Consider the following 27,616-nt stretch of genomic DNA (forward strand, 5'->3'; position numbering starts at 1 on the left):
CCCAACGCACTTCTTTAAATTGTGACTCTCTCCCACAGGAAGCAGATGAGTGTCAAGTTTCCGGAAAACACGCCCATGACGGTTCCCAACCTGCTGCGGTTCGTTCTGCAGCACACTAGCCACGCCCCCTGGGCGGAGCCAGGCACAGGGGCGGAGTCAGCGTCTCTGCTGTGGGCGGAGCTTCATAGCCTGCAGCGTGAAGTGTTTTCTCTGCATCGGGCTCGAGAACGCCTCACTCAGCGGCTGGCCGTCCTCACGCCCGACTCCCAGAATGCCGAGCAGCGGGCTCAGATTGGGCGGCTGGAGATGCTGTACAGGGAGAAAAGGCATCAGCTGGCCGACGGCCTTCACAAACTGCAGGAGCTCGCCGACGCATCTGAGGAAATGCTGAAGGAGAACGCTCTCCTCAAAGTGTTGCTGAGCGGCCTGAGAGAGACGGACAGACAGGAAGCAGACAGACAGGAAGCAGACAGACAGCAGGGGAAGTGCGAGGCTTCCTGATGACTGAGAGATGATCTCGCACAGCCTCTGAAGAACACGTCCAGCTCATCTCATGTTCTGCTGACGACAGACGTGAGCGGTCAGTGAAGATGCTCCTACTGGAGATGATGTCAGTGGAACGCTGTTAAACAAGTATTTCTGTTGGTTTGGTGGAAATAATCTATTTTTTCATAATCACTAAAGTATGGATTCAGTATTCAGGGATTTCTTGATTAAAGTAAAGTTTATGATGGTAAATGTGATCACGGACTCATCTCTGGGTTTTAGTGTCACTGGGTTTGACTCTACATTTGTGTAAATTATAAACCACTAGAAGTGCCACTAAAGTCAATTCATTATCAATTAATTAACATGCAAATTCTAGATTTAAATTTAATGACATTTTAAAATATTAAGATTAGCAATAAAACATAAAATGGGTCAATGGTAAGGTTTTGTTTCTGGTATAAAGAAAACAAAATCAGACAAAGGTTTAAGTTTAGTTCAGTTTTAGGTTTTAAAAGCTGCACTAACGAGTATTAAGTCACATGGTCAATGGTACGGTTTTGGTAATAAGAAAACAATTATACAACCAGGCCCTAAAAACGCTATCTTCTTAATATTATTGTTTATATTTAATCTTTATAAATGAAAGGGTATATTTTAAATGTGTGCGAGAGATTCTCAGACAGGAGTTTTTCTAAAAGATACTTTTACTTCATGACAAATGACCTTTAAAAAGTTACAGTAATGTTTACTATAGTACGGACAGTAATTTTATATATATATATATATATAAATTAAGAGACCACTGCAAAATTATCAGTTTCTCTGGTTTTACTATTTATAGTTATGTGTTTGGGTAAAATTAACATTTTTGTTTTACTCTATAAACTACTGACAACATTTTTCCCAAATTCCAAATAAAAATATTATAATTTAGAGCATTTATTTACCGAGAGCAACAACTGGTCAAAATAACAAAAAAGATGCAGTGTTGTCAGACCTCGAATAATGGAAAGAAAATAAGTTCATATTCATTTTTAAACAACACAATACTAATGTTTTGACTTAGGAAGAGGTCAGAAATCAATATTTGGTGGAATGAGCCTGATTTTGAATCACAGCTTTCTGGCTACTTTCCGACTTTATGCCACTCCTGGTGCAAAAATTCAGGTTTTTAATGGGGTTTAGGTCTGGAGATTGGGCCTGCCATGACAGGGTCTTGATCTGGTGGTCCTCCATCCACACCTCGATTGACCTGGCTGTGTGGATGGAGCATTGTGCTGCTGGGAAAACCAGTCCTCAGAGTTGGGGAGCATTGTCAGAGCAGAAGGAAGCAAGTTTCCTTCCAGGACAACCTTGTACGTGGTTTAATTCATGCGTCCTTCACACAGACAAATCTGCCTGATTCCAGCCTTGCTGAAGCACCCCCAGATCATTACCGATCCTCCACCAAATTTCACAGTGGGTGCGAGACCCTGTGGCCTGTAGGCCTCTCCAGGCCTCCGCCTAACCATTAGATGACCAGGTGTTGGACAAAGCTAAAAATTGGACTCATCAGAGATGATCTTACTCCAGTCCTCTACAGTCCAATTCTTATGGTCTCTTGCAAACCTCCGCCTGGCTCTTCTTTGCTTCTCATTGATGATGGGCTTTTTTCTAGCTTTGCAGGACTTCAGCCCTGCCCCTAGGAGCCTGCTTCGAGCTGTCCTCGTCGTGCACTTCACCCCAGCTGCCTTTTGCCATTCTTTTTGTAGGTCACTTGAGGTCATCCTATGGTTGTTGAGTGACATTCAAATGAGTTAGCAGTCATTCTGGTCAGTGGAGAGTCGTTTTTTGCTCTGTTGGTTTGTAGCTTTGTTGTCCCCAATGTCTGCTGCTTGACCTTGTTCTTATGAACCGCCGTCTTTGAAATTTTAAGAATGGAAGCAACCCGATGCTCACTGTATCCCTCTGACAGTAAAGCCAGAATTGAAGCCTTCTTTTCCTCACTCAACTTTCCTTTTCAACTTTCTTGGCATGGTCAATGCTAGTAGTACCTCAAAAGTAATTGGAATCAAAAAATTACCACTGTTTTTGCCATCCAACTGGTCCTACTGCAAGAGGATAGTGTTGACCACAGAAGTGTTTTGTATACTTTTACTTATTAAATTAGATTTGGTTCAGGTGATCACCTAATCAGCACCTCAGTCATACAACTTTGAAACGAGATGAGAGAATCAGAATTATTTTTGAATTATCCTTTTAAATTGGACCCTCAAAAGAGTGCATCATGTTTTTCTATTGTATTTAGTTAACCGTCAAATTCAGTTTAAAGAAACTAAGATAAGAAATAATAATAATAAATATTATTTTAATAAATAGTACACACGCACACACCTCGTATCTGTTTTTTGACCATATGTTGCACTGAAAGACTTCCTTTCGTGTCAGGTGTTTTATGTGGTGTGTGAAATCTTCTGAAATTTAATGATCCATAACATTGTGTTAATCGCCTTTAATATTTGATATTCTTTTTTTCGTTTTACTAGTATACAGTGATCCCATTTACGATCATTGTGTGGCAGGGATTTCCGAAGGTTTTGTCAGCCAAACTCTGTTGAACTAAAATATGTACTTGAAGTCCTCTTGAGATTAATAAAGTCAATATTTCAATAACTCAACAACTTTCACATTTACAGTTCTCTGATGTTGGTTATGGTGATCATGTAAACAAATAAAATGTAATTTTTATTTTTACAGTTTTATAATTTGTAATAAGTAATTATTAAAACCCCGTGTATGTCCAGATTACACACTGCCAGATCTATTAGTAACTTCAGCTCTTACAGTAACTTTATATGATGTTAAAAAGCAAAATTAAGCCATTATGACATTGGTAATGTAGACTTGCCTAGCCTATAATGTTTTCATATCCCAGTTTAAAAATAGTAACCTCTGGCTTATGTCCAAGAAGACCAAGGAGGCGCGCGTCGGTCGAAACGCAAGTAAGTGTTTCTGAAATACTCTGTATTTGCTGGATTGCTTGGTGTATTAATTACTAGAAGGAAGATATATTTCAATTTTGCACTTATTTCTTCTATTCATAACTTTATTACGTGAGCTATTTACAATTGCACTTTAACCAGAGCAGTTTGAAGCGTGCTGTACGCAATTGTCAGCCGTTATTAAATAATTGTTGGCTTTTAGCACAGGTAGTGAGTGATAGTTTGGTTTCGATTTGAGTCGTTGGCAGACCGTTTCGTTGATTAATCTTTGGGATAATTATAAAAGCGTCCACACCTGTTCTCACTCAGTTAGTGATCAGTGTGTATTAATAAGCGTGTCAGCGCTGTCGCGGTAGCGTTCAGCCCTCGTGTTCATCCGCCTCGTGTGAAGACCGACAAGTGTAAAGACATCTTCTTTCGACTCTACCTACGATCGACGAGTGTAAAGACATCTTCTTTCGACTCTACCTACGATCGACGAGTGTAAAGACATCTTTCGACTCTACCTACGATCGACGAGTGTAAAGACATCTTTTTTCGACTCTACCTACGATTGACGAGTGTAAAGACATCTTTTTTCGACTCTACCTACGATCGACTCCACCGTAGAACGAACACTGAGAACACACTTAAGTATTTATTTCTCTGTCCTCTTTCTCCTTCTCTCTTTTCTCACAATGTGCTTTCAATACATACCCCCTATTTCTAACCCACACTCCACAATCAGACGGCAGCGCAACACTGCTACTGCGTCCTATTCCTACCTCTACTAATACTCCTCCCTCCTTTTCTCTGGGTCTATGGAATTGTCAGTCAGCTGTAAACAAAGCTGACTTCATTCCAGCCTTTGCCACTCATTCCAATCTGAATATCTTGGCCTTGACTGAGACCTGGATCCGTCCAGAAGACTCAGCAACTCCTGCTGCTCTCTCTAATAATTTCTCCTTCTCACACACCCCTCGCCACACTGGCAGAGGTGGAGGCACAGGTTTCCTTATCACAAACAATTGGAAATACTCAACCCACACCTCTCTCTGTAATAACAACTCATTTGAATACCATGCTATTACAGTTACAGCTCCTGTTAAAATCCATCTTGTAGTCATTTACCGCCCTCCAGGTCAATTGGGCACCTTTGTTGAGGAACTAGATGAGCTGCTGTCCTCATTCCCTGAGGATGGCAGCCCACTTGTAATCCTTGGCGATTTCAACATCCACCTGGACAAACCGTATGCTACAGATTTTCACTCCCTTCTATCCTCATTCGATCTCAAACCTCTTACTACCTCACACACACACAAATCTGGCAACCAACTTGACCTCGTCTACATACGCAACTGCACTACAGAAAACACTTTGGTCAAACCCTTACACTTCTCTGATCATTACTTCATCACATTTAATCTACATCTTACTACTCGTGCACTTCCACTTCCTCTACAAGTTAGTTTCAGACGAAACCTGCGTTCTCTTTCTCCCTCTCACCTCTCCTCCGTTGTGTCATCCTCTCTTCCGTCCCCCACACAATTCTCCTCTATGGATGTCAACACTGCAACAGACACTTTATGTTCCACTTTAACCGCCCGTCTAGATACTATCTGCCCTCTGTCTTCTAGGCCAGCTCGCGCTACTCCCTCTAACTCCTGGTTATCTGATGTTCTTCGTGAACACCGGACTAAACTTAGGGCAGCAGAGAGAAAATGGCGCAAATCAAACGACCCATCTGAGCTGAGTAAGTACCAATCTCTGCTCTGTCCCCCTCCACCACCTCCCACCACCTCTATCTGCAGATGATCTTGCCAATTTTTTCATAGAAAAAAACACACTCATCAGCAGTCAGTTCACACCTCCACACACACACACTTTTGAATCAGCCACATCCAGAGCCAAACATCTTCTCTCCTCCTTCTCTACACTCACTGAGGATGAAGTATCTAAGCTTCTCCTCTCCAACCATCCCACTACCTGCCCTTTAGATCCCATCCCCTCACATCTCCTACAAGCCATCTCCCCTACACTCTTACCAGCACTCACACACATCATCAACACATCTCTCTCCAGCGGCATCTTCCCCACCACATTCAAGCAGGCTCGGGTAACCCCACTGCTTAAAAAACCCACATTAGACACATCACTTGTAGAGAACTACAGACCTGTTTCTCTCCTACCATTCATTGCGCAAACACAAATGAGATCTGGTTGAACACAACTCTTTTTATTCCTCTCACAGACTAATCAACTGGACGTAAACCAGTCAGGCTTCAAAAAGGGCCACTCAACTGAGACGGCATTATTGTCAGTTACTGAAGCCCTGCGGCTGGCTAAAGCTGCATCCAAATCATCCGTCCTCATCCTCCTTGATCTATCTGCTGCCTTTGACACTGTGAATCATCAGATTCTTCTGTCCACCCTCTCATCACTGGGCATCACAGGGACTCCTCTCCACTGGTTTGAGTCCTATCTCACAGGTAGGTCTTTTAAGGTTGCCTGGAGAGGAGAGGTATCCAAAACACATCAACTGACAACGGGGGTTCCTCAGGGCTCAGTGCTTGGACCTCTCCTCTTCTCCATTTACACCACATCATTGGGACCCATCATTCAGGCACATGGTCTCTCATATCATTGCTGATGACACATAGCTCTACCTCTCATTTCAACCAGATGATCCCACAGTAGCTGCACGAATCTCAAACTGTCTGGCGGACATCTCGGCATGGATGAAAAAACATCACCTGCAGCTCAATCTAGCAAAGACTGAGCTGCTCATCTTCCCTGCTAACCCCACCATACAACACGATTTTACCATCCAGCTAGGTTCATCTCTGATTACTCCTTCGGGGTCGGTCAGAAATCTTGGAGTAATCTTTGATGACCAGCTGTCCTTCAAAGACCACATCTCGAAGACGGCTCGGTCATGCAGGTTTGCGTTGCACAACATCAGGAAAATCAGACCGTTCCTTACGGAGCATGCAACACAGCTTCTTGTCCAAGCCCTGGTCATTTCTAGACTTGACTATTGCAACGCGCTTCTGGCTGGACTTCCATCTTGTGCAATCAAACCGCTGCAAATGATCCAGAACGCTGCGGCACGTCTTGTATTCAATGAGCCCAAAAGGGCTCATGTCACACCTCTATTCATCTCTCTGCATTGGCTACCACTCGCTGCCCGGATCAAATTCAAAGCCCTGACTCTTGCTCATGGATCTTCCACAAGCACAGCACCCGCATACTTCGACTCACTCCTGCGCGTCTACACACCCACCAGAAGCCTTCGCTCAGCTAATGAGAGGAGGCTTGTGGTACCATCACAGAGAGGCATGAAATCCTTCTCCAGGACTTTTTCTTTCATTGTTCCTGGTTGGTGAAATGATCTTCCGTCCTCCATACGCACGACAGAATCACTCGCTTCATTCAAAAGACAGGTAAAAACTCATCTCTTCCATGAGCATTTAATCTTATCATAAAAATACCCTCTTCCTCCTCTATTTCTCTTTTTTATTCTTCCCTTTTCTGGTTTTTGATACTCTGAGCAGTATACAAATCTTGGTATTTAGGGCACGTTTTGCGTTTTCTTTGCCTCTTCTTGACGGATCGCTTCCTGTTCTCCTGAGTTGTAAGTCGCTTTGGATAACAGCGTCTGCTAAATGCATAAATGTAAATGTAGTTTATGATGATGAATTAGCGGAGACTAAATCTCAGTCAAAGGAGTGTGAAGTCAAAAGTCTTGACTCGTTTCTTGACTCAGAAACACATGATTTCAAAAGTCATTTGTAATGTATTTGGTTAGACTGCACTAGTTTAGTAACTCAATCTGAATACTTTAGGAAACTTTGTAAACTAATAAGATATGAAACACAAAACACCGGAAGGGGTTTTCCTCTGCATATTACGTTGAACTACATCAGTTTTACACAATATATTTTAAAACAAAAAAAATGAGGACAATCTTATAAAAAAGAAGAATTAATCCTTATGCTTAAGAAGGAAACGCGACACATTCATATCTGGGGGTGTAAACTTTATGAATCAAATGAACGGGGGAAATTGTGCTTATTTTGTCTTCTGGGAAACATGCAGTTCAACACCTTTAATAAAAATTGGGAATAATACAATAAATCAAGTTTTCTCTCAGAATTGCGACTTTAATTGAGATTTGAGAGATAAGTGACCAAAGCAAACATGAAACATGAGAACACACCCACACACACTTCACATTAATGTTTAAATTAAATAAATGACATTAAAACTAATCACTTTGGTTGGCTAAAACACTTTTCAGATGTAACTGTAATTTGGTAACCACCCGTTTAAAACGTAATTGTAATGAGATACAGTGACTCAGATGTTAATGTCAGTATGTAATCAAGTCGCATGTATTTCGTTACTCCCGATCCTGATGTCCCGTCAGATATACAGCCAAGAGTAGCGGCTGACCGGATCAGTCCTCTGGAGATATATGGCGATGGAGAACTCTTCTGGTTTCTGCAGGGCTGATTGTGGGAATGAATCTCAATCATCACTGCGTGTCCGTGTGGACGCTGGCCATTACTGCGACTAGTGCTAGTTTTAGATTGTGCTGCAGGTCAGAGTTCAATCCATTCAACCCTTGGGATTTACTCTCAGTCTCAGGAATCAATGAGTCCCAATTCTACTTCATATTTCCTTGCACAGAGAAAGTGTCTCCCAATGAAAGATGAGGCCATTTTCTCTGACGTCTGCAGCTCGTGCTCATGATAGTTTGGTCTGAAATACAGGAGTTCATGCACAAAACCAGCAGCCTAATAAAGAGTTAGACTGGCACAAACTATGTGTTTTTAATTATATTCAATAATAATAATAATAATGCGTTCGATTTATATAGCGCTTTTCAAGGCACTCAAAGGGCTTTACATTGAAGGGGGAATCTCCTCAACCACCATTCAGAAGTTGGTTACATTCAGTTAATGTACAGCAAACGTGAATTAATAATGAAAAAGAAAAAAGAAGAGACAGATCGTGTCCAAATCGTCAGAAGATTGTGTGTCACATGATGTGATTTCTGGAGAAACCTTAATCGGTGAGAAGACGTTTAGGGTGACCAAACTTCCTGTTTTCTCAGGTCATATCCTGCTTTTAAGTCCTGTTGCGCCGCCAGAGAATAAGAGGCCGAGACTCGAGTCCGATGGCAGGAAAGCTCAAACTAATAAAGAAAGTGTAACTGCTGTTTGTTTTGATGCTGAAATGGCTTATGATATGCTATGGAAGGACACTTCTTATTAAACTCAGTAAATGAGGAATAAATGGTAAGTTATATATGTATACCGGACCACATCTATATAATTGAGTATGAGTATGAGGCAGGGCAGGAACCCAAAGGAAGAGATGTTGGTTACTGGTCTTTGAGTAAGTCACTACACAGAACAGGAAAACAACACCCTGCACTGCAATGCACAAGAGACGGCAATACACATCCTGTTAGATGGAAACCAACATGAGGGAGAAAGAAAGCAAAGCATGACTGGAGAATTTGCTAGGGAAAAAAATCTGGGTGAGTGCAGTTTCCTAATAATATATCTGAAGAATATTTTGGATCAGATTGATGTCTATATTTAACAACAAAACGTTTAAATAGTCCCTTTTCTGTCCATATTCTTGAACGAGTGAATCATGTATTTAAGCCAATGAGACATTAGCCATCAGAAGAAGGAGAATAAGTTGAGCTGTGTGATATTTCTGTCATGATGTAGTGAACATTGATTCTGTTCACGTTTATCATTAAAGCTTTTCTGCATTTGTCAAACGATATTATTCGCCCGAATATTAAATAATTATTAATTAATAAAACATTCAATTTCGTATTCAGGGATGAAAATACTTTTAAAGTCTTTCTGCAGAAATGCCATGATATGGGCTTGAGAGTCACAAGTCTTTGTGTTTTAAGATGATTATTTGTTTTTATCTTTATAAAGAGCAGTTTAAATAGTTTTTAAACATTATTTTAGAAGTATTTTATTAATATCTTATTGTTTTCATACAGAGAAACATGTTTCACTTGTTCAAGGCTTTGTATTAAATGTTTTTTTATGTGACATTTGAAATATGTCACATGGGAAACACTTTACATGTTACACGTTTATTAATATATTTGTAAAATAATAAAAAAGTTATAGTATAGTAACAATAAACTACAATGTTTGTGTCATTAACATTAAATCTCCTCATACTTTGTGTCTGTATTATTTGTAATAATATGAATATGAAGGAAATAACACTAACATATACCTATACAGTCAAATGAGAACCACTTTAGGACACATGTTACACATTCATTGATTTATTATTAAAAATGGTGTATAGTTGTATTCTGTGTCCATGAAGTATAAACTAGTGTGTGTGTACCCATTCATTAACATTAAGCCTGATCTTAACACCGTTGTTGACTCGTCTCCCCTCGGTTTAAAACTAATTCGTTTTCTCGCACATTCAAAACTAACAGATGGTAACGTCTTCTTCCATAATGTTCAACACACTTAAAATCACAGGAAATTTGGTTTAGGGTTTCATGACCCTTTAATGGCGGTCTAACACACACTTCACAAGACAGCCACAAGATCGTACCCTTTATCTGTGCATCCGATATTACAAACCCCACACCCGATTATGGGAAAGTGTTTAAACACCAGGAAAAATATTGGTAGAGCTGATTATCGGTTTAATCTCTACGGATGAGATCTTCACCATCAGCTTCTGGACTTCATGAGGAAAAGATCAGCCACAAACCGCAACTCCACAGTCTGAAGCTCTAGAATATCATTGTGTGTGTGTGTGTGTGTGAGTGTGTGTGTGTGTGTGTGTGTGTGTGTGTGTGTGTGTGATATTAATAATTGTGTTCCTTCTTTGTGTTTCCATGTGCAGGTCTGAAGTCAGTTTCTCATTATGGAGAACAGAGAAAAGAGGAAGAGTCAGAGATCTTCATCTCCAGAATCCGGCTGTGTGTCTGTGAAGAGTGACAGATCAATGTATGATACTCCTCTTAAATTCAGTGATGGAGCAGTGACCTCTGACCCCAGTGATGGAGCAGTGACCTCTGACCCCAGTGATGGAGCAGTGACCTCTGACCCCAGGTAAGGACAAGCGTGGGTGAATTGGCTGAGCTGTTTTCTGGGAGTCAAACACACACTAAATGCACTCAGAGAGCTGAGATTTGTAATAGGGCTGTGCCTGAAACTAACGATCATTTTGATAAAGGATTAATTTATAGATTTATTTATTCAATGAACCAGAAGAAACCGAGATGCTGCCCTCGCTCACTTAAGCTTTTGCTTCAGAGCCAAGCGTTTGATTGATTCTGCTCTTCAATCTTCAGCTCAAGTGCTCTACAAACCCAGAAGAATCACACTGAACCCTTTGTAACTTTTCCTTTAATACCTGACCAAGACAAAGCATCCCCAAAGTGAGTCAGGAGCTTACTGTCAGACTAGGGTCCTCTCGGTAGTTTAGCCAATGGAGACCTGGGCAATCTGCATCAAAGACCAATGGGCAGAGGACCCACCCTCCACAGGAGCAAAGTGTCTCTAAACTCCTAAAACCTGAATTACCTTTAGGGTTTACTTCTGTGGGGATGAGACCTTTGGACCAGTCACAGTGAGACAGGCTTGTGCAGAATTTCAGAATTGGCATCTATTCAATAGTCCGTGTATCATCTGATCATTTCATTTACTGTTTGAAATGGAATAACGAGAACAGATAAATTGGTGTGTTTATTCTGTTTTTTTTGTGTTTTTTTGTTTAGTTTAAAAAACGAAAATTGAGATTTTGGCTGGATATTTCATTTTTCGTTTGTGGTTTACAAATTGGTTTATGGGTTCGATTTAATTTCCACATGTGGGCGGGGCTGAAACGCGCCTTTCATCTGATTGGTCAAACCGCTCCGCCTTCAGTGCAAGCTTTTCATTCTGTCAAATAGTTCTGTCTCTTTGGATAAAAGACAAAACGGAAATAAAAATAAATAATAATAATAATAATGCGTTCGATTTATATAGCGCTTTTCAAGTCACTCAAAGCGCTTTACATAGAAGGGGGGAATCTCCTCAACCACCACCAATGTGCAGCACCACCTGATGATGTGCCATATTGCGCCAGAACGCTCACCACACACCAGCTGATTGGTGGAGAGGAGACCGAGTGATGAAGCCAATCAGGATATGGGGATTATTAGGAGGCCATGATGGACAGGGGCCAATGGGCAAATTTGGCCAGGATGCCGGGGTTACACCCCTACTCTTTTTCCGAAAGACATTCTGGGAATAATAATAGGCTGAACTGTACCATGTGTCACATGTCACGCCTGTTCCCGGACTCCATTTCCCAAGATCCTCCCTGTCCCGCACCGGATTGCACTTCCTCGCTATCTCTCCCGCTCTCCCCTGATTCCCAGCACCTGGTCCTCCTCATCTGCACGCCTTTATAGTGAACTCACTCCCTACACTCCTGGCCCTTCATTAATGTTATGTCCATTGTGTTTCATGTCCTGTTTCTAGTGCTTGTAAAATAAAGTCTGTTGTGTTTTGGAAATCCTGGATCTCCTTTTCTCTGCTACACTACACCCAAGCGTGATACCAAGATATGTCCGTGATATTTACCACTCTCGCATTTTATTTACATCAAAACGCAGGTAGGCGTTTGTGACTGTGACGTAAATAATTAAAAAAATTGAATAGAAATATAGTTTATATTTATGAATGTAAGCATGTGTAGCCTATTCTGTTCATGTGAAAAGAAAGAGACAGAAAAGTCAAAAGCTATTATCAGTAAAAATACATTAATTGATACTGACACAATTAGCAGGTTTTGGGATTAAATCGCCTGAAATAAGGTCTGTGGTTAACAAAGCCTCTAAATATTTATTAGGCTTTGATCTATGACATAAAACACACTAGTTCTAACCTGCTTGTGATTTTTTAAAAACTTTGTGTCGTAAAAACGGCGGTTGCTAACAAGTTGCTAAAAGGGACTACATCCTTTGGCCGGGACTTTAGACGTCATCGTGACAAACGGGAGATCTCACCAGCCCGCGTTTCATTCACTTTTGAATTCTGTAAGTTAATGTTTAATAAAAAAATTTAAAAACTAGCCTGCGTTTCAGCCTCACGTTCTTAGAAGTTTACATTTCAGTTAATATACATAAAGTTATATATTTAGTCCTTTCAAATAGTAGTGTTTCCAAATATTGTTGAACACAGAAATGTGATATTAAGGTCTCACAAAGACAATGATATTAAGGTTTATATAAACTAACAAAATAATAAACAAATAAATAAAACATTAACAAACAAGAAAACAAATCTCAGAGAGGCACGCATAAACCCAATTAATTTCTAACATTTTTGGAAAGAACGAATGGGCAATATTTCTCATGAAAAAGTGGATAAGTGTTCATACACAGCGCAGATCATAATGAGCGAATATCATATATTGCGGACCATAATCTACACATTGCCTCAGCAAATACGAGATCAATGCCGCGATCTGTAGCAATAAGATTCTTATTGTAGATGCACACCCATAATCTATGCGATGCCTCGGCAAACGATCTAAGCCACTAGACTAAACCCCGAAATCTACACTCTGCCTCAGCACATGCAAGATCCGAGATCGAGTAACAGAATCTATATTGCAGACCTGTGATCTACATGCTGCCTCAGCACACGCCTGATCCGAGATCAAGTCACAGAATCTATATTGCAGACCTGTGATCTACATGCTGCCTCAGCACACGCCTGATCCGAGATCAAGTCACAGAATCTATATTGCAGACCTGTGATCTACATGCTGCCTCAGCACACGCCTGATCCGAGATCGAGCCGAACCGTGACATCTGAAAGCAGTAGTTCTTTTGGCTGCAAATTGGAGCCTGGACTTGTGGGACCTCGTTGCACTTCGAACATCTCTGTTGGAGACATGAAATGTGATGCCATTCTCGACACTGGATCCCAAGTAACAACAATTTCAGAGACCTTTCATTCTAAATAGATGTCAAACTTACCTGTTCAGTCGATACACAATCTTCTCGAGGTCGAAGGGGCTGGAGGTCAAGCAGTGCATTATTTGAGGTACGTGGAGGTAGGTACACTTAACCTTCCCTGAGAATGTTACTGGAACAGAAGAGCAAATGTCTGTTTTAGCACTCATTGTCCCTGAAAACCAGTTCAATAGCAAGATTCTTGTCTTAATTGGCACAAATGTCTTGCTCGAGTTACACCAACATGGAATAAGCTATGACAAATCCAAGTTTCTCAGAAGATCACACAGTTTTGCAGTAATACTCCAACATGTGGCCTGAGTATGCAAAAGTGAAGCAAAAGCTTGTATAGTGAAGTTGCATGGAGAAAAGCTCATTACTATTCTGGCAAGACACAAAATGTGTCTTTGGAGATGTTAGAGTCAGAAAAGCCAATCCCAATATGATATTTGTCATTGAACCCCCTGAATCTTCCTTCCTGCCGGGTGGGTTGTTCATTCAGTGTGCACTAATAAACATAAATACAAGAGCTTCAAACAGGATCCCTGTAGTCCTCAACAACACCACAGATCACACTGTCACTCTAACTCCAAAGGGTGTTAATGGTGAAGTGTCTGCAGCTCAAAGTGTAATGCCCATGTCCTCCTCTGCACAAGTCGATTCACAAACATCAGTTGGCAAGCATTCATTCAATTTGGATGACTCCCCGATGCCAGAGGAGTGGAAAACACGCATTTGAGATAAACTGAACTTCATCCCTAAAGTTTTTGCGCTTGATGAGCTATCATTTGGCCATACCACTGCCGTGAAACATACCATCCGTCTGCAGGACGAGACGCCCTTCAAGGAAAGATCCAGGTGGATACACCCCAGCGATTGAGAGGCTGTCAGACAACACCTTAGAGAGCTTCTGGATGCTGGTATAATAAGGTAATCTGAGAGTCCCTTTGCATCCCCAGTTGTTGTCGTGAAAAAGAAAAACGGAAAGATCAGACTATGCATCGACTATAAGAAGCTTAACAGCCGCACTATAAAGGATGCTTATGCTCTTCCTAACATCGAGGAGACGTTTTCTGCCCTGAGTCGAGCGAGGTGGTTCTCAGTGATGGATCTAAAGTCTGGTATTACCAGGTGGAAATGGTGGAAGAAGATAAACACAAAACTGCGTTCACATGCCCATTAGGTTTTTACGAATTCAATCGTATGCCGCAAAATGTCACAAATGCACCTAGCACCTTTCAACGCCTGATGGAAAAGCGTGTTGGTGACCTACATCTGAGCAAGGTTTGGGTTTTCTTAAGACGATGTCATTGTCTTCTCCCAGACTCCCCGAGCACGAGGCAAGGCTTCTGAAGGTGCTTCCGTTTTTTAAGTCCTCTGTAAAATACCTGGGCCATATTGTTGACGCTCAATGAGTTCACACAGATCCAGATAAAGTGTCAGCTCTGAAAGATTGGCCCTGCCCTGGAAACAGAGAAGAACTGAAATGCTTCCTCGGATTTTCGGGTATTACAGAAGATTTGTGGAGGGCTACTCAAAAATCGCCAGGCCTCTCAACGCTCTCACCGCTGGGTACTGTCCACCTAAAAAGAGAGGTAAAGTTTATAAAACACTGAGACCTAACCCTAGTATTCGCCCCAGAGCACCCTTTGGCTCAGAGTGGACGCCTGAGCGTGAGTCCTCTTTCAGAACACTGGTTGAAAAGTTGACATTGGCCTCTGTACTTGCTTTCGCAAATCCCACGCTTCCGTATGTGCTACATACAGATGGTTGCTGTGAGGGGTTAGGAGCAGCTTTTTATCAAGCTCAAGATGAAAAGCTTAGAGTAACAGCCTATGCCAGCAGAGGCTTATCTAAAAGCGAGAAGAACTACCCTACTCACAAGCTAGATTTTCTAGAGTTAAAGTGGGCAGTTTGTGAGAAATTCTGTGATTATCTGTATGGTACAGACTTTTTAGTCCTAACAGATAACAACCCGCTTACCTATGTCCTTTCATCTGCAAAGCTCTCAACCTTTAGATTCAACATCAAATATCGAGCTGGACGTGCTAATAGTGATGCGGACGGACTTTCAAGGAGACCTCAAGCAGCTCGTCAAGAGGATCATGAGTACCTGCAGGAAAAAGAACGGATCAACTCAATGACGAAGCGCCTTATAGAGGGGGAGATTCCATCTAACGCAGTCTTAGCTGGATGTCAACGGCATTCAGTAACCATGCACTTACCTGTCCTTGCTGAGTCCCTTGTTGTTGACATCTCCTCCTTACCTGATTTATTTATTTATAGTGGACAGGACACTGTACCTGGCATGACAAAAGAAAACTGGCATGAAGCACAAAGAAACGATCCATCAATTGGGAAAGTCGTCACCATGGTCAAAAAAAGGCAAAAGCCCCACTTCAAATCTGTAATAGTCACCTGAAGTCAAGTTGCTCCTTCCGGAGTGGGATAAGCTTGAGCTCATTGATGTCCTTTACAGAAAGTGTTTTGACAGAGGAAACTAAATTCACCAGCTCCTTTTACCTGAGGAATTCAGAGATAGAGCTCTCAAAGGCTTTCACGATGAGGTTGGTCACCTAGGGCCAGAGCGTGTGTTCAGTCTTGCTTGTGCCAGATGTTATTGGCCTAAAATGAAAGAATCAGTTGAAAAGAAGTGTCACACATGCGAACGTTGTTTCAGAAGAAAAACTCCGCCACAGAGAGCAGCACCCATGGTAAATATTAAAACAACTCACCTGCTAGAGCTTGTTTGCATGGACTACTTGTCCCTTGAACCCGATAACCGTGACATCAGAAACGTACTTGTCATCACTGACCATTTCACTCGCTTCCCAGTAGCAGTGCCAACAAAAGACCAAAAGGCCAGAACCGTTGCTAAAGTCTCTGGGAAAACTTCCTGGTCTTCTATGGGTTCCATGGTCGCCTTCATAGTGATCAGGAACACGACTTTGAATCCCATACGATCAAGGAGCTGTGTTTACTAATAGGGACCAAGAAAGTGCGCACCACCCCATACCATCCTCAGGGGAATCCTGTGGAGCGCTTTAACAGGACCCTAATCAGCATGCTCGGTACCCTTGACGAGAAAGACAAACATCACTGGCGGGACGTTGTGAGGCCTTTTGTACATGCCTACAACTGCACCAGGAATGATCAAACAGGTTACTCACCGTATGAGCTGATGTTCGGCAGGCAGCCGACTATGCCAGTTGACCTCATACTTGGCCTGAAACCTCCAACTGAGACTCATACAACTCACTCAGAATATGTCCAAAACTTGCGCCAGAGACTCAAAGAAAGCTATGCACTGGCCACAGAGAACTCCAAAAAGTCTGGAGAAAGAAATAAGCACAGATTTGATGCCAAAGTGAAATCTGCTGAATTAGAAGAAGGAGACCGTGTCTTGGTGAAGAATGTCAATGTCCGTGGTAAACACAAGTTAGCCGATAAATGGGAAAGGCCCATCCATATCGTTGCGAAACGGATTGAAGGTGGTCTTGTGTATGTAGTCAAGCCAGAAACAGGAAATGGCCCTCGGCGTACACTTCACAGGGACTTACTTCTACCATGTGGGTTTCTGCCAGTTGAGACTACTCCTGATTTAGTGCCAAAGCACTGACAAACTCAACACGTCAAAGCAAACAAACTCAAATGCGCTGGAGGAGTAGACAAAACCAAGAGATGGAATGTGAACATTCGGACAGAGAAGAAGAGGATGATGGCTACTATGTGAATGAACCTCCACAGTTCACCACATGGGGACCCTATGTGCAAGTGTGAAGTCATCCCCGTCGGTGGCTCTCAGTCTTCTCTAAACCCCATGGCTCCTGAGTTCAAATCAACAGAACCCCAACCAACCCTTGATCACTTAGTTGCACCTCCTGACACAAATACAGCTGTCTGTCAGTCCCCAACCCAAAGTGACCATGTCATTATAGATATTCCAGAAGATGGAATATTGCAAAGCACAGTGATCACAGACCTGACACTAGCTCAGGGGCAAACTCAACTAACAGCGCTAGCTCACGACACGGACAATGGTCGAATTCCGACCGATACAGAGAACGGGTTCCCTGTAACCTCTAAAAGGCACTCAGAAGTTACTTGTGGGGAAGAACAAGGTGAGCCCAGACATTCACACAGAGACAGACATCCCCCACCCAAGTTCACTAATGAAGAGCTAGGGAAACCCCTAATCCTTGTCCTAAGTCAGTTTTTCGGGAAGCTCCAAGACTTTTATTCCTGACCATCTGATACCTTGTCAGATTTAACACACATGCAGGGACTCATGTGGTTTAGAGGGGGAGGGTGTAACCCTGTTAATTTTGCCCATTAAAGTCCTGAAATTATCTATAATACACTTCAAACTAGAGTAAAGTGCGATATCTAGTTCGCCACTAGGTGGTAGTGCACAATGAAACGTTCTTCTTCTACTGTTTTCGTGCATTCGCGTTGCAAAAAGAAGAAAGGCTGGAAAAAACGGGAGCCAGAGCAGTTGTATATATTAAGATTAAAATTGATTTAGAAAAAGACATATATCCTGTAGGTTGAACAACACTGAAAGTTAGACGACATCTGTTGTAAAACAAGTTATCTTGGTGAGTGAAAACTATCATTTTGTGTTGATTAGTTTGAAGCTAAAATTGTGAAATGACTAAAAGGGGTTATATTTGAATGTTACAGTGGATAACATTGGAAAACCAGTCTGGCTATCGACAATAGCAGTGGGTGTTACCTAACAGGTAGATTTTGTTGTATATACTAATCTTGGTATAATGAAGAAAAAAAAAACTTTTGAAAGGAAATAATTCAGTTTTGAGTCAAGTATGTCAGTTTTAGTTACGATGCTATATTGTACTTTTGTTTGTCCAATTCCATTTCATTGATTTTAATTTAAAAGTTGTATAATTGAACATATAGACTTTTAAATGATGAAAAGATGGAAAAATACATTTAGTTGAACATTAGTTAATTTTCTGCACATTTTTGTGTAGACTGGTTTTATTTAAGGGGTTCTCCTGGTCCCGGATCCTTGGTGTCCTTTCCAGTGAAGCTGGATTCCTCTCTGTTCGCCCTGGTGCTTTGTTCCCTGGTCTACTCAACTAACAGAGCTGCTGGGTGGTTTGATATGGACGCTAAGTATTGAAGGGGTGTTTCAACAGTTAAAGTATTTGAGTGCACTCAAGGGTAACAAATTTTCCTTTGAAGGATTTCCATTTTTTTTTTTTTTAATGAGGTCTCAAAAGTATGGTTGATTTGTTAACATCAATGGTACTAATGCTGTGAGAGCTGAACCAAATATTGAATTTTGAATAAGAACTCTAAGACTTTAATCTGTTGTCCTATTCTTCCTTTGGAGTGGAATCTAGGAGTCTTTTGGCCATATGTTCAGTACATAACCAACCTCCTCATTGAATCTAGATTTAGATAACTCCTTCAATAGGTTCTTAGCTTGCCTATAAGCAGAACTACTATCGCAGGGTTACATTAGCATCAAATATATTATTAGTCTCGAGATTCTTCTCATGAGTGATTAAATACTATTGAGCTATTAATATTTGAGTTCCCCAGTGGTCTAGTGGAAGAGTTTCAGTAAACCGTCTCAAAGGTTCAGAGTTTCTAATCCGCTCTCATATAGTTTATTTACACTCTAAAAAATGCTGTTTTTTTTTTTTTAACCCAACCACTGGGTTGAGACTGTTGGGTCATTTTATTGGGTTATTTTCTCAGTGTTGGGTTGTTTTTTTTGCGTAACCCAATTGTTGGGTTACTGGTTGGACTGACAGTTGAAACAGAACTCACTTCTCCCCCATCATCTTTTTGGACATTTTGAATCACCTCAGGACTCAGGAGGTAACGTTAAGCGAGGACAGCATTCGGAGAAAAAAAGAAAACACAAAAAAGGTATGTTTTAGAGTATTTAATCTAGAAAAGTATTACTGTACCCCAGACAAATGCAAAAGTATGCAAAATAGGGCGATTCACACGACACAACAGTCTAAAAAGGTAACCCCTTGCATCGTTCGTTGGATTGTTAGGCATATACTTTGTTATACAGCTTTTTCCTGCCTTTTGAATAATTAAAATGTCTCTTTTGGCCAACACTTCCCCTAAAATATGTGACTTATGTGAGTCATTTAGTTCGCTAACGTTATGTGTCTTTATATTGCTTTTTTTTTTTTAAGGTCGATACGCGAGCGTCGTTTGCTTTATGATACGAAACTCGCATCAGGCGAGCATAAATCACCTTTTTTGTTTATAGTCTTACTTAAGACCTGTCGGATGAGCTACTTGTAATGTTATTTTTAGACAAGTAAGTTAAGTTACCTAGAACGTTAGTTAACGTATGTAAAATATAATAGCTGTAAACAGAGAGAAGTAGCGCCGGCTACGTTCTTCAGACGGAATAATATGCAGTTTTACTTATATGCTACCACTGGTCGGCAACTGGCGGCCCGCGGGCCAAAAGTGGACCGCCAGTGATAATATCTGGCCCGCGCCCGAATCTGACAGATTGTTTTGATAGCGGCTGGTTCTGAAATGTATCTTTCAGTGTAACAGAGGCGAGCTAATGACAACTGTGCAGGTAAAGTCCCGTCATTTCAAGAGACACTCAATTCGTCTAGTGGCCTTTGGAAAATTACGCAGCATCGTTAGAGCGGCAGATTCCCGTGCGGAAAAGACCCGAGTTCGAGCCCCACTCAGAGCGGGCGGTGCGAATCTAGTTATATCAACATTCAATCAATTTTGTCTTTAGTGATTTTGCCTTCAAACAAATAGCAACATTTTAGCAGCGATTTTGTCCCACCCCTAATTTTGTATATAATGCTGCATTGTGTTGTGAGTTGTATGTTTTTAACATTCTTCTGTTTTACACAGGTTGGGACCAACATAGTTGAACACTTGAAGGAGGCTGGGCTCACTAAACCCTTCCCCTTTGTCCTTGGTCTTGGAGATGACAGTCAGTGCCATCAGGCCTTTGTAATTGTTGGCAAACAGGCACTACAGCAAAACACTCTCCTTGGTGCTGTGTGCTGTTATTTAAAAAAAAATATATTTCTAAACAAATTCGAAATAAATGTTTTATATGCCGTTTTATTGTTCATTGAGCATGAAAATATTGCTTTTTATCTTACATTTGGATATTCTTTCTTATTAATAAATATTCTCCTTTTGATAATTGATGTTTCCTCTGGTAATTCTCTGCACTCATTATTTTCAAACTTATTTCATATTCAAACCAGTTGGGTTAAAATAACCCACCGCTGGGTTAGTCCATATTTGACCCAGCGTTGGGTTGCCAATATAACCCAAATTGGGTTGTTTTAACCCAGCATTTTAGAGTGTATTCTTCATTAAAATCAAAGATGTTCATCAATGTTTGTATATTGAGAGCATGGACACGTTACATTTGACTCACTCGATAGAGTGACCCGCTCGTTTGTTTGTGTGTGTGTGTGTGTGTGTGTGTGTGTAAAGACTGCATGAGCCAAAAGAGAATGTAAACCCCGCCTACTTTGATTTGATTGGCCATCTGAGCGCTGTTAGACCACATTAGTTTCAACTCTCTGATCAGCCTCAGATTCTGTTCCTGTCAATCACGCGGTGTCAACCAATTATACTGAATGAGGGAGGGCTAAGCTAACACACACACACACACACAAAGTCAGGCAGCAGGCGTGGCACACACAACGACTCAGCAAAAATGTGATTTTCAAAACAACATGCAAGTTTGAGACCCGTCTTCAGTTCTGACAGTTTCTCCAGTCTTACACACTACATTCCAAACCAAACAACACGCAGCTGAAACGACTAAATTAAACATAGACTGTTAGGGGTTACAGTTTTGACCCATAGACCAGATATGCAAAATGAAGACCAGGAGTCAGGATGTTCAATCATCGGAGATAATTTTACTGAAGAATAGTTTGCAGTTTCATTGGTAGAGTCAGCTTCAGAGTCTCTCAGGGCGGTGTCAGGCCAGACTCTACTCTACCTTACACAAAATTACCACACCAGTTATACCAATTTCAAGGGCATGATTTACATCATTACAAACACGTGGAATATTACTGATTGGCATAAAGTCTAAACAATGTGTCACGCGAGAATAGATAGGAGATGTTGTTGTTGTTAATCAGGATGTATACATCAGACAGTCCCAAGATTGGGGTAGTGTTGACTTTAGGGGAGTCCTAGAAAGACGCCAAGAGGTCTAGGGTGTGAGAAAAGCGGTCCAATGCAGTCGGAAGACCTGCACAGAACATGTAACACACACACACACACACACACACACACACACACACACACACACACACACACACACACACACACACACACACAGGACAGGGCACATCTCTCCTCCAAGGTTAGTGCAGCAGTGAGCTTATCAACAGGACAAGATATCAACACCACATGACAAACAAATCTCCAGAAAGAAAAGTATGACTAATGTCATCTACCTCATTCTATAAAGAAATATAAAGACAAAAATGTACTTCTATCAATGGGAAAATCAAATCCTCCCACCCCTTCCTGTCCTGGGGTTACTAACAACAGGCAGGATTCACCTCTTGGAAGTTCTAACTTTCTCTCCAAGGCCCTGTTGGTCAGGACCCAGAGATAGAGGTCAGGCTATCTATATCAGGGCACATAGATAGGGGTCAGACTGTCTTTGTCAGACCGTCTCTGGAAAGCAAATTAGAAACCATACTGCAGACATAGAGTCAAAATCATATTAAATAATAGTTAAATGTATTAATGATCACATAAAATTGATTTGTCAATAATTCATTATTTTGAAAGGATAATAACTGATTATTTAATTCATGAGGTTATTAAAAATCATTCAAAAGGATAAGATGCATATGATGAAGAGGCAAGGGTGTCGGCCCACTACCCCTTCAAGACAAAAATAAAAGCATGGGGTCGGCTGTGAGAAACACACATTCTCTCTGAAGATAGTAATTGGATTAAACCAGCTCGTTTCGTTCAAAGGGGTAAATAGGCTACAGTATCCCTCCTTTCATACAAATATGATTACTTGTGTTACATGTTGACCTACACTTCATTTCTAATATGAAATATTTTAACAAAATGTATATTTTTTACTATATTTTATTAAAAAATATTTTATTTATGTATCATCACATTTATGTTGTCTAGTTATGAAAAATGCCAATATGTGCAATGCAATGCTAAACGTGTTGAACTGAATCTAATTGTCCAGAAATAAAAGACTGAATAGATTATGTTGATCTATATTTTAATGTATTCAGTTTTTTCGTATTCTTAAATGTGTGCACTCTTGTTGTTTCATCCGTGTGTTCAGAGATGATCAGACTGGAGACCAGGATTCTCCTCAACCAGTGAATGATGAACTCCAGAGAGTCAAAGACAAACACAAAACCATCATGAAGAACAAGTATGAGAGATTATTTGAGGGACTGAAACTCCAGGAGAATGAAGCCCTCCTGAACAGGATCTACACACAGCTCTACATCATAGAGGGAGAGAGAGAAGGAGTGAATGAAGAACATGAGGTTTTACAGATGGAGAAAACAGCCAGAACACAACACCCACAAGACACTCCAATCTACTGCAATGACATCTTTACAGCCTCAGCTGAACCAGGACGTGAGGAGAAACAGCAGATCAAGACTGTTCTTACTAAAGGCATCGCTGGAATCGGAAAAACCGTCTCTGTGCAGAAGTTCATTCTGGACTGGGCCGAGGGAAGAGCCAATCAGGATGTAGATTTCATGTTTGTGCTTCCATTTCGAGAGCTGAACTTGATCCGAGATCATCAGTACAGTCTTCACAGACTTCTGCTGGACTTTCATCCTGAACTTCATGATCTGGACCCAAAGATTTATGAGGAGTGTAAAGTTGTGTTCATCTTTGATGGTCTGGATGAAAGCAGAATCACACTGAGGTTTTCAGACGCTCAGAAAGTTTCTGATGTGACTGAGACTTCATCAGTGGATGTGTTGATGTCAAAGCTCATGAAAGGAGAGATGCTTCCCTCGGCTCTCATCTGGATCACCTCCAGACCAGCAGCAGCCAATCAGATCCCCTCCAAATACATCAACCGTCTGACAGAGATTCAGGGATTCAATGAGCCTCAGAAGGAGGAATATTTCAGGAAGAGAATCAGGGACGAGCATCAAGCCAGCAGAATCATCTCCCACATCAGAAGAGCAAGAAGCCTCCACATCATGTGCCACATACCCGTCTTCTGCTGGATCTCATCCACTGTGCTTCAGAAGCTCCTGGAAGAAGATCTGAGCACAGAAATCCCTCAAACTCTGACTGAAATGTACATCCACTTCCTGCTGATTCAGATCAACATGAGGAATCAGAAGTACGAAGAGAGAGATCCAGAGAAACTCCTGCCGTCCAACAGAGAAGTGATTGTGAAACTTGCTGATGTGGCTTTCAATCAGCTGATGAAGGGCAATGTGATGTTCTATGAGGAGGACCTGAGAGAGAGCGGCGTAGACGTCACTGACGCCGCAGTGTATTCTGGGATCTGCACTGAGATCTTTAAGCAGGAATCTGTGATTCATCAGAGGAAAGTCTACAGCTTCATTCATCTGAGCCTCCAGGAGTTTCTCGCTGCTTTCTATGTGTTTTACTGCTATTTAACAAAGAACACGGAGCCACTGCAGCTTCTGGATGAAAGATTTAATAAAGTCTTACTGTATGATCTACTAGCATCAGCAGTAAATGAAGCCCTCAGGAGTGAGAATGGACGGCTGGATCTGTTCCTGCGGTTCCTGCTGGGCGTCTCTCTGGAGTCCAATCAGAGACTCTTACAGGATCTACTGACACACACAGACAACAGCTCAGAGAGCATCAGGAGAATCACACAGTATATTCAACAAAGGATCAAAGATGGACATAGACTCTCAGCTGATCAATCCATCAATCTGTTCCTCTGTCTGCTGGAAGTGAAAGATCAGACTCTGTCCAGAGAGATTCAGGAGTTTGTGAAATCAGAGAAACACTCAGAGGAGAAACTCTCTCCGTCTCACTGCTCAACAATCGCCTACATGCTTCAGATCTCAGAGGAGCCGCTGGATGAGCTGAACACCAGTAAATACAACACATCAGATGAGGGCAGAAGAAGACTGATACCAGCTGTGATCAACTGCAGAAAAGCCCTGTGAGTGTTAATTATTCACTAATGAAGAGTCATGATTAATAATGAATCTGACATCTTTAAAGGGGTCATGACTTAGGGTGCTTCTCAATATCCCTCCTCATTTCCTCACTCCTTCGCCCTCCATCCTATGACCCAGAAACTGATGGAGCACTGCCATCTTGTTGGGCATCTCAATTATCTAATTGCACCGTGAGGAGACGAGGATGGAGGAGTGGGGATAGAGGAGGTGAGAATGAAAGAGTCAGGGTGGGGGAGTGAGGAGGTGAGGATGGAGGAGTGAGGATGGAGGAGTGAGGATGGAGGTGAGAGGAGTGAGGATGGAGGTGAGAGGAGGGAGGAGGCGAGGATGGAGGAGAGAGGATGGATGAGTGTGAATAGAGGAGCTGAGGATGGAGGAGTGAGGGTGGAGAAGTGAGGATAGAGAAGGTGAGGATGGAGGAGAGAGGATGGATGAGTGAGGATAGAGGACCTGAGGATGGAGGAGTGAGGGTGGAGGAGTGAGGATAGAGAAGGTGAGGATGGAGGAGAGAGGGATGAGTGAGGATAGAGGAGCTGAGGATGGAGGAGTGAGGGTGGAGGAGTGAGGATAGAGAAGGTGAGGATGGAGGAGAGAGGATGGATGAGGCGAGGATGGAGGAGTGAGGAGCTTCCTGAGGAGTCGTGAGTGAGGATACACAAGTGTATCCCTTGCGGAAGTGTTTTATCGACTAAATGTTACGCAAGCATTATTAACTAGATTACAAAATTAGCAAAATTAACTAGATTACATTTAGTGTGCAAAAAACTGTAGTTGTTATCGTGACTTTCATATTGCTTTTCATATTGCTTTGAACTGTAGTTGTTGTCGTGGTAATTGTGGCAGTTTTCATATTGCTTTGAACTGTAGTTGTTGTCATGGTAATTGTGGCAGTTTTCATATTGCTTTGAACTGTAGTTGTTGTCGTGGTAATTGAGGCAGTTTTCATATTGCTTTGAACTGTAGTTGTTGTCATGGTAATTGTGTCACATAAGGACATACACTCAAAAGTAATCAGGTCAGGTCGTTTACATGGGGAAATTTTTCGTTTGATTGGTTCATGAAAATGTTTATCCCACCCCTCTCAATTCGATTACAATTTCATTCAGTTTGGGCTGTTGTATTCTGATTGAGGTGTTTATATGGAGCATTTTCATTCGGATTGGACTTTTAAACCGATTACAGTGCTCCATGTAAACGCACCTATTATTTGGGTACCACACATATTCTGAATGCTTTCGGCAGAATTCAGATGAGCCATTTTAATCTAGATTAATTCCAAGATTACAGTGAGATTAATCTAGATAAAAAATTAAACTATGCCCACCACTGTATAGTGGAAAGTATTCAGACCCCCCTTCAATTTTTCACTCTGTTACATTGCAGCCATTTGCTAAAATCATTTGTTGTTTTTTTCTCATTAATGTACACATATCACCCCATATTGACAGAAAAACAGACATTTTTTGCAGATTTATTAAAAAGAAAAACTGAAATATCACATGGTCTTAAGTATTAAGGGACTGGTTGCAATTAAGGGAAAGATGAATGCGGCCAAATACAGGGATATCCTGGACGAAGACCTTCTCCAGAGTGCTCAAGACCTCAGACTGGGCAGAAGGTTCCCCTTCCAACAAGACAAGGACCCTAAGCACACAGCTAAAATATCAAAGGAGTGGCATCACAACAGCTCTGTGACTGTTCTTGAATGGCCCAGCCAGAGCCCTGACTTAAACCCAATTGAGCAACTCTGGAAAGACCTGAAAATAGCTGTCCACCAACATTTACCATCCAACATGACAGAGCTGGAGAGGATCTGCAAGGAAAAAATGGCAGAGGATCCCCAAATCCAGGTGTGAAAAACATGTTGCATCTTTCCCAAAAAGACTCATGGCTGTGTTAGTTCAAAAGCGTGCTTCTACTAAATACCGAGCAAAGGGTCTGAATACTTAGGACCATATTTCAGTTTTTCTTTTTTAATAAATCTGCAAAAATGTCAACAATTCTGTGTTTTCCTGTCAATATGGTGTGCTGTGTATACATTAATGATAAAAAAATTTACTTGAATGATTTAGCTCTGATGGGATATCAAATGGGACACAACCGCGCAACCGCGCTTGACCTTGACGTGAACAAAACTTTTCTGTAGTAGTGGCTTTCACAGACCAAACAATCCTGAAAAATTTTGTTTCTACAATTTCACATTTAAATTTCCCCTACAAAAAGAAAGAGAGTAGGCATAATAAATATATAATGTTGGCTATACAATAATTGTATTTATTTTGTCTTATCATACTGTCAACACCATAAAGAACAGCTCAGAGAAAAATAGGCTAAATCAAGCATGACATCTGTCACTCAAAATGACCCAGCAAAAATGCAAATAAACAAAATCTCTTAGATTACTAGATATAGGCCTACCACAGAACCCCATATACCACATATTCCATGTTTACCACATACTCCATATTCCTTGTTTTTGTGTTGCCAATTTATGTACTCATCTCGTTTTTTCTAGTTTTTAAGGATCCACTGCTGTGCCTTTAAAGAAACTCATCATGAACCCCAACTTATTTTACTGTATTTTTCATTTTTTCTTCTAGTTTTGTTGGCTGTGATCTCGCTGGTCAGCATTGTGAAATTGTGTCATCAGCTCTTCAATCCTCAAACTGTGTCCTGAGAGAGCTGGATCTGAGTAACAATCACCTGCATGATTCAGGAGTGAAGATTATTACTGAAGGACTGAAGAGTCCAAACTGTCAACTACAGATACTGAGGTATTAAGACAATACCTTAATATTAAGACAATACATTCGTTTGTTGTTTTTCTTTTGTTGCTACAGTTTTGTCTCTTAACCTGATAACCGTCACGAGGACGGTGACGCACTGAAACTCTCTTTGCTTAAATTAGCTCAAAATTACTATCAGATGTAAGTAATTACCTTGACAAACTATACATCATT

At 41.3% G+C, this 27,616-nt stretch overlaps 1 protein-coding gene and 1 pseudogene across 3 annotated transcripts in view; both read left to right on the forward strand.

The window, feature by feature from the left end:
• Positions 1–3,138, forward strand: part of txndc11 (thioredoxin domain containing 11) — a 35,188-nt gene extending 32,050 nt beyond the window's left edge. For 2 of the 3 annotated variants that reach the window (XM_067440443.1, XM_067440444.1), the window contains exon 12: positions 39–1,269. In XM_067440443.1, the coding sequence (XP_067296544.1) occupies positions 39–501 (463 nt within the window). In that variant the 3' untranslated portion in view covers positions 502–1,269. Of the gene's footprint in view, positions 1–38 lie in introns of all 3 variants that reach the window. The other variant, XM_067440445.1, reaches the window with a different exon arrangement.
• A 5,472-nt stretch (positions 3,139–8,610) lies between these two features.
• Positions 8,611–27,616, forward strand: part of LOC137073693 (uncharacterized) — a 171,761-nt pseudogene continuing 152,755 nt past the window's right edge.

Source organism: Pseudorasbora parva, chromosome 4 (assembly GCF_024679245.1).
Source record: "Pseudorasbora parva isolate DD20220531a chromosome 4, ASM2467924v1, whole genome shotgun sequence".
Classification (NCBI taxonomy): domain Eukaryota; kingdom Metazoa; phylum Chordata; class Actinopteri; order Cypriniformes; family Gobionidae; genus Pseudorasbora; species Pseudorasbora parva.